At 39.3% G+C, this 18,781-nt stretch overlaps 1 protein-coding gene across 1 annotated transcript in view; it reads left to right on the forward strand.

Annotated features, from left to right (window-relative positions):
- Positions 1 to 18,781, forward strand: part of LOC127576094 (protocadherin Fat 3-like) — a 554,951-nt gene that overhangs the window by 431,440 nt on the left and 104,730 nt on the right. Inside the window, exons 11-12 of the mRNA XM_052026479.1 lie at positions 1,339 to 1,549; positions 3,491 to 7,573. Of these exons, the coding sequence (XP_051882439.1) occupies positions 1,339 to 1,549; positions 3,491 to 7,573 (4,294 nt within the window). The remainder of the gene's footprint in view (positions 1 to 1,338; positions 1,550 to 3,490; positions 7,574 to 18,781) is intronic.

Below are 18,781 nucleotides of genomic sequence, written 5' to 3' on the forward strand. Positions count from 1 at the left end.
CTTCATTTCTGTGAAGTTCTTTGGGAGATTTATTATTTTAAACGTGCAGATAAATACAAGTGGCTGTTTTTGTCTTGAAACTCATGATGAAAATCAGATGCATTGTTGCTTGTTATCAGTCTGTAGCATATTATTGTAAATTTTTCTTCTATACTAGATTTTCTCTCAGGACTACTATCACTGATCGACACTACAAGTTGATCCCACATCCCCTACTATCTAGCAGTTTATCTTTATGATTCCATACTTCGATTGTACATCCAAGGACTCTTTCAGTGCAACTCTTGCTATGTACACTAAATACTGATTTTTGCATGTACCGCACCTGCATTTCTCCTTGCTTCTGAAAGGCAGACTTACACTTGTTCAAGTGAAATGAAGCTACTTATGACATTCAAGTTGATTTGTTCTCAATATAGTATGTGAATAAGCAAAATTATTTGTTGAATTTTAAACTATTTTCACATTCCTCAACACATTAAAATTAACACAACAAGCTAAGCCGTTCCTGTTTACTAGGCAAACTTACTTTAGTGATTCGGTTGTCTGAATCCACATGATGCTAAGCTTAAGGTATTTTCAACCTCGCTCTCTGACTTCCATTTGAAATTACTGTAAACTACTTGTCAGCTTGACGCAGATAGGTGGGAAACAAAGAGCAGCACAAGGAGTCATTAAGGCTGCCCGCAACTGGAATGGCATTGATGCAACTGGCCAACTTGCTGAGGGCCAGTAATTGGTGAGGGAGAAGACCATAAATTGAAACTTGGCTCCAGGCCCCTTTAGTCATTTGCACACTTCAGCTACCTGCTGAAGGATGGTGAATTTCGTACTGCTTTTTACCCCATCTATTGGGCAAGTGGTACCTGTAAATTGGCAGGTTTTCAATCTCAACTATCTAAAGGATCATGGATAAGATGTTACATATCACTCACTGTTTCTAGGTTCAGTACTTTGTGGTGTGTACCTCATTATGTAAAAGACATAATATGACAAAAGCTGTTGCCAGCACACGTTGAAAATCATAGGCATAGTTTTAGAGCTCTACCAGCATTCATCCTCACATATATCAAAGCAGGGTTTTTTCTGCAGAACCTCCTGAAATCACCCCTGGATTGCACATCATAACTCATTTATAAACATCTTAATGCTGTGATTTCTTAACTAAGAGGAAAACATTAATAGACGTGAAAACTATTATGAATTTAGGTTCATTTTATATTAAAACATTTAACAATGTATCCTTAGTACTTTGACATGCAGAAGTGCAAAACAAATTTAGCATTGGCTCCTTTATAAAGGTTGAGATCTATTAAATGCATATATTTTTTTCACCAGGTCCGAGATCAAGAATTTCCATACCGGCGTAACTTGGCACGGGTTATAGTAAATGTAGCTGATGCCAATGATCATGCTCCATACTTCACTAGTGCTGTGTATGAAGGTTCAGTTTTTGAATCTGCTGCTTTTGGTTCTGCAGTACTGCAGGTTACAGCTCTGGACAAAGATAAAGGTCAAAACGCAGAACTATTGTATAGTATTGAAGCAGGTGAGTGTGAATCTAAAGAAATAATGCTTCTAGGGAGAAAATATGCATTGTGAAAACAGAATTGTAATGATTGACTATCCTGCATTGAAGATTTTCTCATATGTCAAACATCAGAGCTATTAAATTGCATTAAAAAGATAAACACGATTAAATGCAACAAGCTGTGTCTGCCACCTACTATGCAAAGAATGCCCAAGGGGCTGTAATGTTGTTTCTTATATGATAAATTTTCACTTCATTCCAACACCAGGTTGACTTGAAGGATATTTACTTTTCAATTAACCCATGAGATAATTCTTTATCTCAAATTTATGAGAGAAATCTGTTTTCTTGAGTAACACATTACACAAAACTAATGTCTTTTTAGCCTATCCAGGTTTTCAGTAAATTTACTGAAAATCATGAGTTTGTTTTTGATCTGTGCCAGTAGTTTAAAACAAACTCGTGGTTAACTTGCAGTCTGTTTGGTAGTCTGTTTTCCACCCTATAAAGTTTCTGCTAGAAGACGGCAGAGTCTTTCCATAATTTCAAGAGCTTAGGGCCTGGACACCTAAAGGCTGGCCCACTGGTGCTGGAATATTTAATTTTGAGATATACAGGAGTCCAGTGTTCGAGTCACACAGGTATTTCAGAGGGTTAAAGGATTGAAGGAAATTTAAGAAATGGGGAGAGACAAGACGATGGAAGTACATAAAAACAAGGATGAGAATTTAAAAATTATTTTTAAATGAAGTTAAATGGGAGTCAGTGCAATGCAGGTCATCAAGCACAGGGATGAAGGGAAAATAAAATGGTAAAGACATAGGCAGAATATTTTAGAATCTACATAAAAGAAAATGAGGAAGGTCAGCCTAGAATGCATTGGATTAGTCATGTTCAGTGGCAATGAAAGGTAAATGAAGTTTTTATCATCTGATGATGACCTGAGTCATAAATGGAGTCAGGTGATAAAGATATGGGAATAGGTTGTTCTAGTGCCAGTAAAAATATGTATCCAAAACTCCATTCAATTACGCCTCGCCCCCCACTTCCTCCTACCACCCACCCCCTCCACCCCACCAATTGTTAATCCATCATGGAATTCAATTTACTAGTCAGACCTGATTCACTCTTAACTAATCCATGGTAACTCTTCCTCATTAACCCAGGCCTTTCCAAGTGAAAATTAATTTTGTCCTTGACAATGATTTTAATTGATTTCCCATCAATTGACTTAGGATCATTGGCCTATAGTTACTATGTTTAACAATCATTTTATTTTCTGAACAGTGCTGTAACATTTGCAAACTGTCGGTCCTGCGGCACGGCACCCAAATATAAAAAGATTGGAGGGTTGTGTTCAGTTTCTTCCATCTCTGTCCTGGCACTCAAGGCTGGGTGACGTTGTGAAGCAAACGTCTTTAGGTTCTCCTATTTTTATCCTATCAAATATATACCTCCCACTTCTCTTGCAGAAATGTTAACTTCATCTTCTTTTGTGAAGATGGATGCAAAGTCATTTAATTGTGCTTATTGATCCACAAGGTAGTTTCCATTTTTTACCCCTAATTGGTTGTAGTCTTCCTTTAATTCCTGTTTTACTTCTTACGTAAGCAGAGGATATTGGGGCTTCCTTTTATTGTATCTGCCGAACTTTTTCGCTCCTTGTAATCCTTTCATCCTTATTCAATTTTGGGTCCCAAGTGGGATTGAAAGTGGCACAGTAGATGGGGGCCAGGGTTTAAACTCTCCCAGGGTTGACAGGTTTGTAGCGTGTATAAATCAGTCCAAATAGTTGTATTTGAAATATATATTTAACAATTTTATCTTTTGAGGGATGGCCAAAATGACTTGCATTATTAAGATAAGAGACCAATTTTAATTCAGCATTCTGTAACATATTCTGTTAATATCTGAAAAATGGCATACTTTTTTGAAGTTGCAAACATTTTTGTGTTTCAGGCAACAATGAGAATACCTTCAAAATTGAACCAGTTTTGGGGATTATCATTGTTTCAAAAGAACTTGACCTCACCCACCTTGGCCAGTATGTTCTGAATATTAAAGCAACTGATCGGGGAGTACCATCCCTTTCTGCAACTGCGATTGTACGTATCACTGTGACTTTCTCAGACAATGCTCAACCCCAGTTCCGTCAGAAAGAATACACGACTGAAGTGAATGAAAGTGCCATTGTTGGTACCTCAGTGATTATGATCTCAGCAGTGAGTCAATCAACAGTAGTTTATGAAATAAAGACTGGAAATCTGGAAAGTGCTTTTGCAATAAACCCTTATTCAGGTGTCATTAGTGTTCAGAAAGCACTTGATTATGAACACATTCTTTCTTATCAGCTGATTGTGCAAGCAACCAACATGGCGGGAATGTCCTCGAACGTTACAGTTAGCATTCATGTTGTCGATCAAAATGACAATGCTCCAATCTTCCTTCATTCCCAATACTCAGGTAGCATTAGTGAGGCTGCTCCATCCAACAGTGCTGTTTTAATCTCTGTCAACAATCCTCTTGTTATAAGGGCCACCGATGCTGATTGCAACCAGAATGCGTTGCTTGTCTATCAAATTGTTGAATCCACAGCAAAAACCTACTTTTCAGTTGATTCCAGCACAGGAGCAATCAGGACCATTGCAAACCTTGATCATGAAACAATTCCAATTTTCCATTTCCAAGTGCACGTTAGAGACAGTGGAAGTCCACAGCTCACAGCTGAGTCTCCAGCTGATGTAACCATTCATGTGACTGATATCAACGACTCACCCCCAAAGTTCAGCCAGGATGTATATGAAACTGTTCTTCTCCTGCCAACCTATAGTGGTGTTGAGGTTCTCACAGTGTCAGCTACAGACCCTGATTTTGAAGTAATATCAGAATTAACTTATACATTAACAGATGGAAATACAGCAAATAGTTTTTCAATTGACCTGAGAAGTGGAATAATCACTGTAAGGAATCAAACCCTTACCGAAGAAGTCTATCAACTTACTATTCGTGTATCTGACGGAAAATTCAGCAGCACAGCGTTGGTAAAAATAAAAGTGAAAGTTGCTATTGACAGCGGTCTTCAGTTCACTCAAAGTTTCTATTCAGCTTCTATCTTGGAAAACAGCACAGAGACAAAGAAAGTAGCTGTGGTAAATGCTGTGGGGAACCGGCTTAATGAGCCATTGAAATACAGAATATTGAATCCTGGTGACAAGTTTACAATTAAATCTACTTCAGGAATTGTGCAAACAATGCCTGTGTCATTTGACAGGGAAGAACAAGAGTTGTATGAATTAGTGGTGGAAGCAAGTCGTGAACATGATCCCTGGTGTGTTGCAAGGGTAATCATTAGAGTTCAGGTTGAAGATATTAATGACAATCCACCGGTATTTGTAGGCCTTCCATATTATGCTGCAGTTCAAGTTGATGCAGAGCCAGGAGCACATATATATCATGTCACCGCCGTGGATTGCGACAAGGGTAAAAATGGAGAGGTAACTTACTTCCTCAGAGAAGAATATGGTCACTTTGAGATTGACCAGTATACTGGCGTTGTTACATTAAGGGAGCCATTTGAATCTGATTTATCCAATGTTGAATACAATGTCATCGTCATTGCAACAGATGGTGGTTCTCCTTCTCTCTCCACACAAGTAGAACTGCCTATCACAGTGGTTAATAAAGCTATGCCTGTCTTTGCAAAATCATTTTATGTAAAAACAGTAAATGAAGACATACAGCCACATACCCCTATCCTCAGCATCAATGCAAGTAGTCCTGAAGGTCAGAGTCTAATATATACAATTACTGATGGAAATCCCCTAAACCAGTTTAATATAAATTTTTACACAGGAGTGATTAGCGTCATTCGTCCTCTTGATTATGAAACTAAGTCCAGCTATAAAATGACTGTTAAAGCAACAGATTCTCTCACAGGTGCTCGAGCAGAGGTGACTGTGGATATATCAGTAGAAGATGTTAATGATAACCCTCCAATTTTTGAAAGAAGTGTATACGAAGCAACCCTTTCTGAATCCTCAATGGTTGGAACATCTGTGTTGCAGGTTATTGCTACAGATGCAGATTCTGAAAACAGTAGATTAGTACGCTATCAGATTGTTCAAGACAATTTAAACAGCACAGATTACTTTCATATCGATAGTACGAGTGGGCTGATTCTAACGTCTCGCATGTTAGACTATGAGTTAATTCAGGAGTATAATTTTATAGCAAGAGCAACAGACAATGGTATCCCACCGATGAGCAGTGATGTTCCTGTAACGGTTTATGTAACGGATATGAATGATAGCCCTCCAGTTTTTAACCAGCTTCTCTACGAGTCCTATGTAAATGAACTTGCCCCACGTGGTCATTTTGTAACCTGTGTGCAGGCATCTGATGCAGATAGCTCCGACGCTGACAGATTAGAGTATAGCATCCTGTCTGGCAATGACCATATGAACTTTGTCATGAACAACAAAAGAGGCATCATTACACTTTCCAATCACCGCAAGCAAAGAATGGATCCTGTGTATAACCTGAACGTCTCTGTGTCTGATGGCATTTTTACAAGCACTGCTCAAGTACACATCAGGGTGCTAGGCGCCAATTTATACAGTCCAGTCTTTTCAAGCAATCTTTATGTGGTGGAACTGAGAGAAAACTCTGCCATTGGGAGCAAGGTGGCACAGGCAATTGCTACTGATGGTGATTCTGGAGACTATGGAAATATTAACTATCATATAGTGAATGACTTTGCAAGAGATCGGTTCTCTATTGATTCTTCAGGGATAATTATTATAACAGAAAAGCTAAACCGAGAACTTCCTTTGGAGAGTAACATTGATATAATGGTAATGGCTGTTGATGGTGGTGGTAGATCTGCATTCTGCACTGTGAGGGTCATACTGGTGGATGACAATGACAATGCTCCTCAATTCATGGCCCTAGAATACAGGGCAAGTGTCAAAGCTGATGTGGCAAAAGGGTCGTTGATCATCCAAGTTGAGGCTTTTGATCCAGATGAAGGAGCAAATGCTAAAATCTTATATTCATTATACAGTGAAGATTCAGACTATGTAACAAATGCAATAGACATTGACCAGGAAACTGGATGGATTGTCACAAAGGGAAATTTTGACCATTTGAAAAATACAATCCTCTCGTTTTTTGTGAAAGCCTCAGATGGAGGTGTCCCTGTGAGGAATGTTCTGGTTCCTGTATACTTTCATGTAGTTTCTCCTGAAACAGTCCTTCCAGCCTTTCTGCAGCATCAGTATTCATTCATGCTGCCTGAAGATGCCCCCATAGGAAGTACAGTTGGTACAATCCAGGTTTTGCCCCGTCAGACTGTTCTCTTCAATACAATTAATGGTGGATTAACAAAAAATAACCAGGATGCAGTATTTGTTATAGATTCACACACTGGGGTGTTAAAATTGGACAAGAAACTTGATTACGAAACAAATCCTTTTTATGAATTTTTGGTTGCAGTCACTGTTCATAATGGGAGAACTGACATCATTTTGACAACAGTTGTCAAAATTGAAGTTGGGGATTTGAATGACAACAAGCCTGTTTTTCAGACCAATCCATATGAGGCTGTAATAATGGAAGGAATGCCTATAGGAACCAAAGTGATCCAAGTCCAAGCAGTTGATGAAGATTCAGGAGCCAATGGACAGGTCACATACAGTATTTTGCCAGCTACTCAGTTGGAACTCGAAGACATCATAGATATATTTGCCATTGACCCCAACAGCGGCTGGATTAGGACACTTAAAGACCTTGACCATGAAAAGCAACCAACCTACACTTTCACTGTGGTAGCTTTGGACCATGGTGAGATTGTGCCTCTGTCCTCAACAGCAATAGTTCAAGTAACTGTCACAGATATAAATGACAATTCTCCAAATTTTGTGAATGAGGTATATCGGGGATCAGTGAGAGAGAGTGATTCACCTGGCGAGGTTGTTGCAGTCCTCAGTACAAGGGATGATGACACATCTGAAATCAACCATCAAGTTAGTTATCATATTACAGGTAAGTCCTGAATATCCTGAAGTGCATACATATAAAACTGCACAGCATGGATAATTATGGAGTTTGTCAGGATAAAACACATGTTAGTGTATGGTAGCAAGGTTGCCAGCTCACTGATTATGGGGTATATTCTTTAACTAATCAATGAGTAATTTGCTTGTGCTACCTGCATATTAGAAAATTTGGACACTTTACAATTCAAAGATGCAATATAGTGTTGTTGATACTTAAAAAGTCATTATTCACAAGTAGATCAACATTTTACACATATCTGTTTAGTCATGATTACCTAATAAATTACAGTTATAGTCAGATGAGCTATTCACCTACCAAATTTAGATCTGTGCAAAATTGTCATTTTATGTAGATTACACAAATATTTCATCTGATAATAAATGTTACATCAAATCCATATAGTTTAATGACCAATATTAGGATTTTACTCTGAAATATTTTTCTGGGAGTTATAAGGCAAGAGGTGATGATATATTTTCCATTATGATTCCTTTCACTTAGTGCAGAGGACAAAATAGCAATGCTTTGAAATTGAAAATGTCAGGTATTTGAACTAGGAGCAGGAGTAGGTCACTCGATCCCTCAACCCTCCAGCACCATTCAGTAAGATCAAGGCTGATCTGATTGTAACCTCAACTCTAAATTCTCATCTAGCCAAAGTGCCTTTCACTCCCATGCCTTTCAAGAAACTAGCTTCCACCGTCTTTGAGGAAGAGAGTTCCAATGTCTCAAGACCCTGTGATAGAAAATATTTTGCCTAATCTGTCTTAAACTAGTCTTAATTAGTAAATATAACTATTATTCAAGCAGCAGTGAGGAAGACAGAAAGCAGTTTTCTTAATATCCATCATAAGGAAAATGTTAGAAGTATTTACGAAAGGTGTCATGTCAGAACACTCGGGGGAAAAAAAATCAAGATAATCAACCAAAGTCAATGTGGTTTTGTGAAGGGGAAATCATGTTTAACCATTTTATCGACATTTTTTTTGAAGAAGTAGCCTGTGCTGTGGATAAAGGGGAACCACTGGATATACTATACTTAGATTTCCAGAACGCATTTAAAAGAGTGCCACATCAAAGGTTATTGTGGAAGATAAATGCTCATGGTGCAGGAGGTAACATTAGTGTGAATAGAGCGTTAGTTGGCCTACAGAAAATGAAGAGAAGGAATATGTTTTCTCTATTGGCAAGATGTAATGAGTAGTGTGCCACAGCAATTGGTCCTAGGGCCTCAACTCACAGTTTACGTAAATGACTTGGATAAAGGCAATGACAGCATGGTTGCTAAATTTGCTGAGGCAAAGATTGGTAAGAAATTAAGTGTGAAGCACCACATAAAGAGACTGCTACAAGGATATATACAAGTTCAGTGAATGGGCAAAGATCAGACAAATTGAGTATTAATGTAGTAAACCTTCTCTGAACACTTACCAGCACACTAGCATCCTCTCCTAAATAAGGAGACCAATACTACACATAGTACTCCAGATATGGTCTCATCAATGTCTTATGAAACTGAAGCATAGAATCCCTAATTTTCTGTTCAGTTCCTCTACCAAATGATAACATTCTGTTTTGTTTTCTAATTGCTAGTACCTGCTTATTTGTTTTATAAAATCAGGCACTGGGACACACTGAGATTCCTCTGCATCTCAGAACTCTGCAGCCTCTTACTGTTTGGCTAATGTGCCTTTTCCTTACTTTTCCTGCCAAAATGGACAGAATAACATATTTACCCTATTATACTCCTTGCTTACTCACTTAGCCTACATATATCAATTTGTAGCTTCCTTACTTGCTCTGCACCATTTACTTTCCTATCTTTCTGTCATAGTAAATTTAGCAACCAAAACTTCAGTCTGTTCATCCAAGACATTTATACAATTAAGGCCCTCTAACCAATCTCTGGGGCACACCATTTGTTATATTTTGCCAACCAGAAAAAGACCCATTTATTCCAGCTCATTTCCTGTTAGCCAACCAATCTTCTGTCCATGCCAATATGTAACCTCCTACACAATGAGCTTTTACTACTTGCATTATTTTTCTCAGCCAGAAGAAAAGTATTTATTATTAATATAGCATATCACAATTTTAAGCCTTTGTAGTTAAGGCCGTTATGGCATGTTTCTGTAATGCATTTCAAATCTAGGTTTCACAGCAATAAATATCTATCACCACTGGGTTAATAACACCATTTGAGACATGTTTCGCTCTTAGTAAAAGGTTATTGTTGATATGTTCCAATCGAATTCGTGAAATAGTTTGAGCAAGAAGTAGAAAGCAAAGATGAGACTTTATCCCACAGAAGATGTACTCATACTGACCTTTTCCAAATTTCCAAAACGTGTTAGAGAAGCAGTGGAAATCTATTGGAACCAAAATGAGTTCAGCTGATTTAAATGATTCTTGTGATTGCATTTGCTGTATGAAATATAGTATTGGATATCATGAATTTTCTTTAGATTCTCTCAGATGGTTTGGTGGAATGAGTCAGGACATCAACAGCATTCAAGGGTTCCTGTTACATGGTTCCAAAAGGTGCCAAGGCCCCTCATTCACCTGGTCAAAGTTAACAATTGAAGAATCCACTGTTAATGTGAATATAAGTGTTCAGAGTGCACAGTATGGGATTCTGAAAGAGCTACCACACATCAGGATTTTTGGGAACCAAACACGCACATAAGGTGTTGAGAAAGAGAGAGAGAGTCTCCTTGGTGTAGATGAGACTATTCAAGAGTTTTGAGTGAATAAATGAGGAAGAGCTATTTCCAATCAGAAGGCTCAGTAATCTGTTGACAGATGCTGTGATCTTGTGAGCCAGCTGTTAAGGAAATGCACACAAAACACAAGCAGCACTCTTTCAACTATTGGAGAGTGAAGCACTTGAAGAATAGTTACTGCAGTGTTGGAGCAGGAGAGGAAGCATGCGGTATGATCTCAAAGAGGAGCTGGACAGGTTGGTTGAGAAAATTGCCCACAGGAGAAATGTTCTCTATGCTCGGAGGCCATAGACACGCTCCAGGGTATCAACCAGGCATTCTGGGCAGGTGGTTGTTGCCAATGAGGTTCTAGAATAAGTGGTATCTATGGGAGAAAATATATAGCAAATTCTCATGCCTACTCCTGTGTGCTGAAAGAAAATATTGATGATGCTTTTCCTTGACTGTTTGGATGACCTCTGTAATGCAGCACTGATTAGGGAAATGTGGGAAGAATCAGTGGCAGGAGCCAGGAATGATCCTGACGCGAGAGTAAGGATGACCTAATTTTCAACTATGAGAGTAATCCAGCTGTGTGAGTGAAGCTGTATGTGAGCTCACAAGAGGTCACACATTTCAGTATGGCTGATCTCGTGAAGAAGATACTCTGCATCAAAGGCTAACTAGGGGGATTGTCATCTGTGAATTCTAACTGGAGAAGATGTTGGATGATGAGCATCTATACCCTCGCCCATGGATGCCCTCACTACAGCCTATATTGTCCCCACCACCTTTGGGCCACTGCATTTTGTCCAAAGGTTTGAATGCAGAAAAATCATTGAAAATGGAAGCGTCGAAGTGTTGATTATCATCAGTATAAAGAGTAAAAGGTGAAGCTATAGAATGTTGTGAAGGAATCTAGCTAAGATCTCTTTTGAGTGATGGACCTTTTTTCATCAGGGGAAGCCATTTTATTAACAGTCGATTATTTTGTTGATGAGTATGAACTCTCATTTTTCAGCTGGTGAGGGAAAATCATGGTGGAGTTAAAAAATGGACATTGCACGAACATAATGTCATGTTGGGAGAGCGTTGCACCAGACCATGTGTCTGGTGTGAATGAAAATCCTTCAGAAACACAGAAATTGCATCTCCCTCCTGGCACAAAGAGGCCCAGACATGGTCCTAATTCTGCTCTGCTCCATGTTAACCATAAATTTCAATTGACAGTGCTATTTTCTTTAGGAATTTCTAAGTTCTCAACTCTTTCAGAGAGGCCAAATGGCCCTTTGTTTTGTGCTGTATGTTTCCACGCTGAAGAAAATAATTGACCTGCAAACAGAAATTGACATTACAACTTCCTACCATACTAAACAAAGCCACCTGAGCAGAAATTTGAAAAGTATTTTGTCAATGACCTTCCATTCAATGCTGCTTTTATTTAAATTTTGTAACTGTGTACTTCAGTGATGATCTGCAGCTCTAACTGCATTTGGAATTTGTGAGCAGGTTAATTCAATAATCCTTAAATAAACAGGGAATGTAGTTCATGCTCACCCATTAAGACAACAACAATGAGTCTTTGTGTGACATGTATATTTGAGCAGGACTGAATTCTATCATAAACAGCAGAATTGATGACATCTCAGCTACAATTATGTGTAAGATTAAGTTGTCCATTAGAGAATTTTGATTCTGCCACTGGAGAAATATCCTTATCCAGAAAAAAAACATGGATAAGGTTGTCAAAACCTGAGAGAATCCAAATCTAGGATGCCACCATCTGCTATTGTTTCTCTCCTGTGAGTAAAGCGTGCAGTGCCAATATGTAATATTGCACTGAAGGAAGTATTTTGAAGCATTTCAGTTGAGTGCCTTTAAAAGTTCATTAAGCATTAATTGAGCTACATCAAAACAAAAGCTTTTCTTATTTCACACAAAGCTAATTTTACTGCTACCTGGAAACTGCAAGATACTTCATTTAGTGGCATGATATTGCAGCCTTGACACTCTTTGGGGTCTTAGCAAAATGCCATGGGTATATGTCATTACATATTACATTATTGGATATATTTCTGTAACAGACAGAAGGGCTTAAAATTCAGCAGTGCCTGAAAAGGCAAATTAAAGCTTTGAAGATGTGGGAGAGGGCTCTGTGACAGGAGTTGAGTGGAGTGTTGGGGGGGGGGGGGGGTGGTGGTGGTGCTGTGGCAGTTTTCAATGAGGCTGTATTAGTAATGAGGTTCCATCATGGACAATGTTCAAGGCATAATGCGTTGTAGAATGTTGTTACAAACTTTGGGGTTAGAGCATTGGTGATTGAGGGTGTTGCACAGTGAGACCTAGGGGTACAAGTACACAGTTCCCTGAAAGTGGCAACACAGGCAGACAGGGTGGTGAAGGAGGTGTTCGGCACACTGGCCTTCATCGGTCAGACCACTGAGTACAACAGTTGGGTCATCATGTTACAGCTGTACAGGAAGTTGGTGAGACTGCACTTAGAGTATTGTGTGTAGTTCTGGTAGCCTAGCTATAGAAAGGATGTCATTAAGCTGGAAAGGGTGCAGAAAAGATTCACAAGGATGTTACTGGGACTGGAGGACTTGAGTTATAAGGCGAGACTGGATATGAAAGGGTTTTTTCCCTGGAGCATAGGAGCTTGAGGGGTGACCTTACAGAGGTATATAAAATCATGAGGGGCATAGATAAGGTGAATGGTTACAGTCATTTTCCCCAGGGTAGGGGAATCATAGGCTCATGGTGAAAGGGGAAAGATTTAAAGGGGACCTGAGGGGCAACATTTTCATACAGGGGTAGTGGGTTTGTGGAACGAGCTGCCAGAGGAAGTGGTAGAGGTGGGTACAATTACAATGTTTAAAAGACATTTTGACAGGTACATGGATAGAAAATACCTAGAGGGATATTGCCCAAATACAGGCAAATGGGACTAGTTCATTTAGGTAATTCGGTTAGCATGGATCAGTTGTGCCGAAGGGCCTGTTTCCATGATGTGTAATTCCATGATTCTGTGACGTGATAGGATATTGGTGGGGTGGTCTGCTGGATGGGCAGATAGCTGATCAAGTCAGGGTCTACAGGTGGGAAAGATCAGACATTCAATCAGGGGCACTAAGGACCAAGATGAGAGAAAACTACTTAAAGGCAAACCTATCTGCTAGACAATGGGAGCCTCAGAATTCATGGCAGAATACAAGATCAGTCTCCCTTTAACTAGTGCTGAAGTAGGCCTCTATTCTCCAGTTAAAATCATCTTCAGTGTGAATGTCTCACACTGTTGATAGGCACAATTGATGTCAAAGTATGAGTTGCACACTGTTTGACATCACTGGATACGCCTGGTAGCCTTTGTGATTGTACATGTCAGCCGTACAGAAAACAGAACACATATAGAGAAATGTATTACATGAACACAAAGCAACATTTTTGATAAAATACATTAATGTAATCTACAAGATCATGATGTTAAATGACAGAATTTCTAACCCATTCCATATAAAAGTAAATCAAGATTCAACTCTATATGTCTGGGATTCTGTATTAGTGATGTTACCAACTAACTTTGGGCTTTATGATTTGTTACTTACTGCAAAGGAGTAAATCAGTTTTTTAGTGACTACTATTGGGACTGATGTCAGGTGATCTATGGGTGGTACTTAAGGTACTTTCAGGGGTGAATTATGATTATAACCAACCAAGTATGAGAATTGATGATTGCAATTTGCATATGCCATATTTCACTGCTTAAACCATTAGTCTGCAAGCTGATGAATGGGATAACGGGTGGCTTTTAACCACATACACCAACAATGATAGAAAGCAAAGCAAATGTTACAGTGATAATTCTATTAAAAGCATTTGGAATAGTTTTATTGTTGAAATATTAATCTTATAAAACTGCAATATGTACTTTAAACAAGTATAATTTATTTATTTCATGTCTTAATGATTTTAACGTCTTCCCTTTTCTCCTGTTCCCTCTTTTATCGTATTATCTATATTCAGCATTGACCAGTTTTCTAACTTCTCTGTTTTGTTATTTCCCAGATCTATGCATTTAGTTTTGATGTTCGCCTGAACTGTAGATCTATTTCTATGTTGTTAGTAACCCCAAATATCAGTGCATTTAATGAATGTTGTTCATCTGAGATAAAGTCAAAACAAAAGAAAATGCTGCAAGGAAAGACTGAACTCCTGCCATCAATTGTATGGAGTTTTCACTTGACTTTCTAAAATTTGTTCCAAGGTCAACATAAGGATTCAATGCCCTCTCCACCACCTCTTCCCCCCCCCCCCACCAACCCCACCACCAAGTTATTACTATAGATATGTCCTGTTTAATTTTACCACTGGTGGTGAAAAAGAATCTGACTTTGGTCCTACCTTGAATCCAAGTTCAAAGTCGCCCAGGTGTCCCAAGCAGTATTTCACAGCATCCAAAGAATGACCTAAATGAGAGTGTGATTTTGTTGTACAGCCTCAAACTTTTCATTCCAAAGTTTGAACTACTAGTTTGAATTCCTTATAGGGATGTAAGTATGGATGGTGGTATAGTGGTTATGTTGCTGCATTAATAACCTAATAACTTAGAGCTATAAAATACGAAACCAATCAGTCTGAAAAACCATGGAAATCATAAATAAACTGTTATCAGTAAAAGTGATGTGAAACTCCTGGATCGTCATCAAAAAGCCCACTGGTTCACTATTGCCCTTAAGGGAGGGGAATCTTCCATCTGTGCTTGGACCTAGATTTTTGTGGGTTTGATCCCATAACAATATCATTACCTGTAACTACACTACCAAGTGGCCCAGTAAAATTATGCATTTACCACAAAGAATAGTCATTATAGTTCAAATAAATGATTCACAATCATCTTTACAGAGCAAATAAGGATGGATGATACTACTGCTTTCATCAACACCCACATCCTCAGAAACCATAATATATCCACATAATTGTAATAATTTTCTGTCCATGATGCATAATCAGTGAAATAATTTCAGTTTTATGTTCATAGCCATCACAGTAGTGGTTAGAAATGAGCTGCATTTGAAACCATTTGACAATATGTTATAATGTTGATAATTAGATTCTAACCACCAATTAATTTAATTTACTGAAAACATTAAATCTAATCTGGTAAGGACAAATAAGCAAGTTGCTTCGCCACTAGTTTTTATACATCCCATAAAGGAAGGACTTTTTCTAGCACTATTCGACTGATATAGGCATTAACCAAGCCAAAAACGTCTGGGAATTTTTAGTATAAATTGTGTTCAGTGTAACCAGAGTTTCTGCAACTTTATGTTCTACTTTTTTAAATATTGTGCCAGTAGAAGACCTCTTCCACAAAACTGGTCATGCCCAAAGGTAAGTTAATCACCATTGAGAACTTCCACTATTTGAACTAATTTATAAAGTTTCAAGGAGATTGAAAATTAAGCTAAAAGGTTTGGGCACAAGGACATGACTAAGCAATTTTTTGATCATTCTGAACAGTCAATTTAAAAATTTACTGAGGAGCTGACTGATCTACCAAGTGTAACTGAAAAATTGTTTTGTCTATTTTTTTTCATATTACACGGTGGATTATCACTGATGTAAAACGCTGCTCTGTTGAAATAAATCTTTATCCGTCAAACTTTACTAGTTTACAACTTTTAAATATATCAACAAATATTTGTTCTGATCTATGGCAGTTTTTGAGTTTGGTGACATGTAAATTAATTTGAGTGGAGAGTTGAAGATCAAGGAAATCTTTGACCTTGGAGTAAATGACCTGCTCCATATTGCATTAAACATTGCAATCACACCCAGGCATGCAGCTCTTTACCAATGGGGTATGCACCATAATGCCACCTTAAATAGACATAGGGTACCCTAGCTTTGGGTTTTCATTGTTACACTGCATTCCATATGTTACTGTAGCGTGAATCAAGTTGGGTCATGAGAGGGAAAGAGGATAGTGAAAGGGAATTTGTAAGAGGGAACTCAGTTGAAAAAGCTTCTGCTCCTCCCCCACCCCATCACCTCTATAAGTAGCCAAAGTGCTGCCTTATGATCCAATGGCTGAATTTTTTCCTCCACAGGTACAAAGTGGAGCAGTCTTTTGTGGGGGCACTCTCAACCTTCAAAATATTTAGAATAAGGAAATGCACATGGGTTAGTTGCACGTTATTAGAATGTTGTTTCTATTTGATGTGTGAACCACATAAATAATATTCCTCTGCACCACTCTTTCCCATTCTTGCTTGTTAACTGCCAAGCAGCTTTTCTGGTTGTCTGATGATGAAATGAGATCACCAATTAATGCCAAGAAATGAACTGTAAAAGGGATGCTTGGTTGTTTGCTAGACTGCTTTGTTTCAGTGATAATATGAACAGTTGCTATTCTTATGGAAAAGTGACCTTTCCATGTAGTTGTTTGATGGTAACACTGCAGTAATGAGTGTGTGTCCTGGGAGGCAATGTGCACCAGTGGTAGTTTATATCTCACATCACTTTCTGCCTGTCACTTATCAGCAGCTCCTCCTGTTGGGAATTATCCGAAGAGCTCTCTGCTCTGCCCCTGGTTCATCCTACTGATTCAGCCCAGGCTCTCCCAGTGTATTGTGATCACCTTCAAATCTGTGTAGACCTCCAAAGGTGATTTTTAAAATGCTTACAGACTTGTTTGTGATGGACTTGTCTGGTGGATCACGTTGTATTGTTCCAAACACTTGTATTTGAGGTATCCTTTGGAAACAGCCAGTTACTCTGCATTGAGGTGCAAAAATATCAAGGATGATAAAAGCACCATGGCAGCGGCTGGGAATCCAGCTCCCACCTGTGAAATGAGCTTCTTGTGATTGTGCACCAGATGCACATTAGAGTCATAGAGCAATACAGCACGGATACAGCCCATTCAGCCCAACGAGTCCATGCCAACCATGGTGCCCACCCAGCCAGTCCCAATTTCCTGCATTCTGCCCATATCCCTCTAAGCCCCGCCCCTCCGTGTACATACCCAAGTGCTTCTTAAATGATACTATTGGACCTGCCTCAACCACTTCCTCTGGCAGCTCGTTCCATATACTCACCACCCTCTGTGTGAAAATGTTGCCCCTCAGGTCCCTTTTAAATTTTTCCTCACTCCCCCTAACTCTATGCCCCCTACTTTTGGACTCCCCTACCCTGGGGAAAAGACTGTTACCATCCACCTTTATCTATGCCTCTTTAGGTTGCCCCTCAATCTCCCATATTCCAAGGAATAAAGACCAAGCCTGGCCAACCTCTCCCTGTAACTCAGGCCCTCTAGTCCTGGCAACATTCTCGTAAATCCCTTCTACACTCCAGTTTAACCACGTCTTTCCTATAACTGGGTGACCAAAACTGTACACAGTGCTCCAAGTGCGGCCTCACCAATGACTTGTACAACAGCAACATAATGTTTCAATTCCTATACTTAATGCCCTAACTGATGAAGGCCGGTGTGCTAAATGCCTTTTTCACCCCCCTGACTACCTGTGATGCCGCTTTCAATGAACTATGCACTTGTATTTCTAGGTCCCTCTGTTCCATTACACTTCCCGGTACCCTACCATTCATAGTATAGGTCCTATTCTGGTGTGACTTTCCAAAATACATCACCTCATACTTATCTGTATTTGAAATCCACTTCCCTAACTGATCAAGATACCCCGTAATCTACGATAAATTTTATCACTATCGACTGCACCTCCTGATTTTGTGTCATCCACGAACTTACTGATCAAGCCTCGTCCATTCACATCCAAATCACTTATATAAATAATGAATAACAAGGGTTCCGACACCGACCCTTGCGGCACACCACTAGTCACCAGCCTCCATTCCAAGAAACAAACATCAACCACCACCCTCTGCTTCCTACCTCTAAGCCAATTTTGAATCCACCTAACTAGCTCTCCCTGGATTCCATGGGACTTAACCTTACAAACCAGCCTACTAAGCAGGACCTTGTTGAAGGCCGTGCTAAAGTCCAAATAGACAACATCCACTGGCCTACCCTCATCTACCTTTTTGGTTACCTCTTCAAAAACTCTTAAAAAGTCTGTCAAACACGACTTTCCAGGCACAAAGCTATGGTGACTCCTCCTAATCAGACCCTGTCTATCCAAGTACTGGTAGACCCTGTCCCTCAGAATTCCCTCCACTAATTTCCCCAGTCCTGATGTCAGGCTGACCGGCCTGTAGTTTCTTGGCTTGTCCTTGCTACCCTTCTTAAACAACAGAATAACATTAGCCACCTTCCAGTCTTCAAGAACTTCACCAGTGGCTAACAATGAAGCAAATATCTCCAAAAGGGCCTCTGCAATATTTTCTCTAGCCTCCCACAAAGTCTAAGGATGCACTCAGTCAGGCCCTGGGGATTTATCCACCTTAATGTGCTGTAAGGCTGCAAATACTTTCTCCCTGGTAATATGAATGCCCTCCAAAACATCTTCACTAG

The sequence above is a fragment of the Pristis pectinata genome, chromosome 11 (genome assembly GCF_009764475.1).
Source record: "Pristis pectinata isolate sPriPec2 chromosome 11, sPriPec2.1.pri, whole genome shotgun sequence".
Taxonomy (NCBI): Eukaryota; Metazoa; Chordata; class Chondrichthyes; order Rhinopristiformes; family Pristidae; genus Pristis; species Pristis pectinata.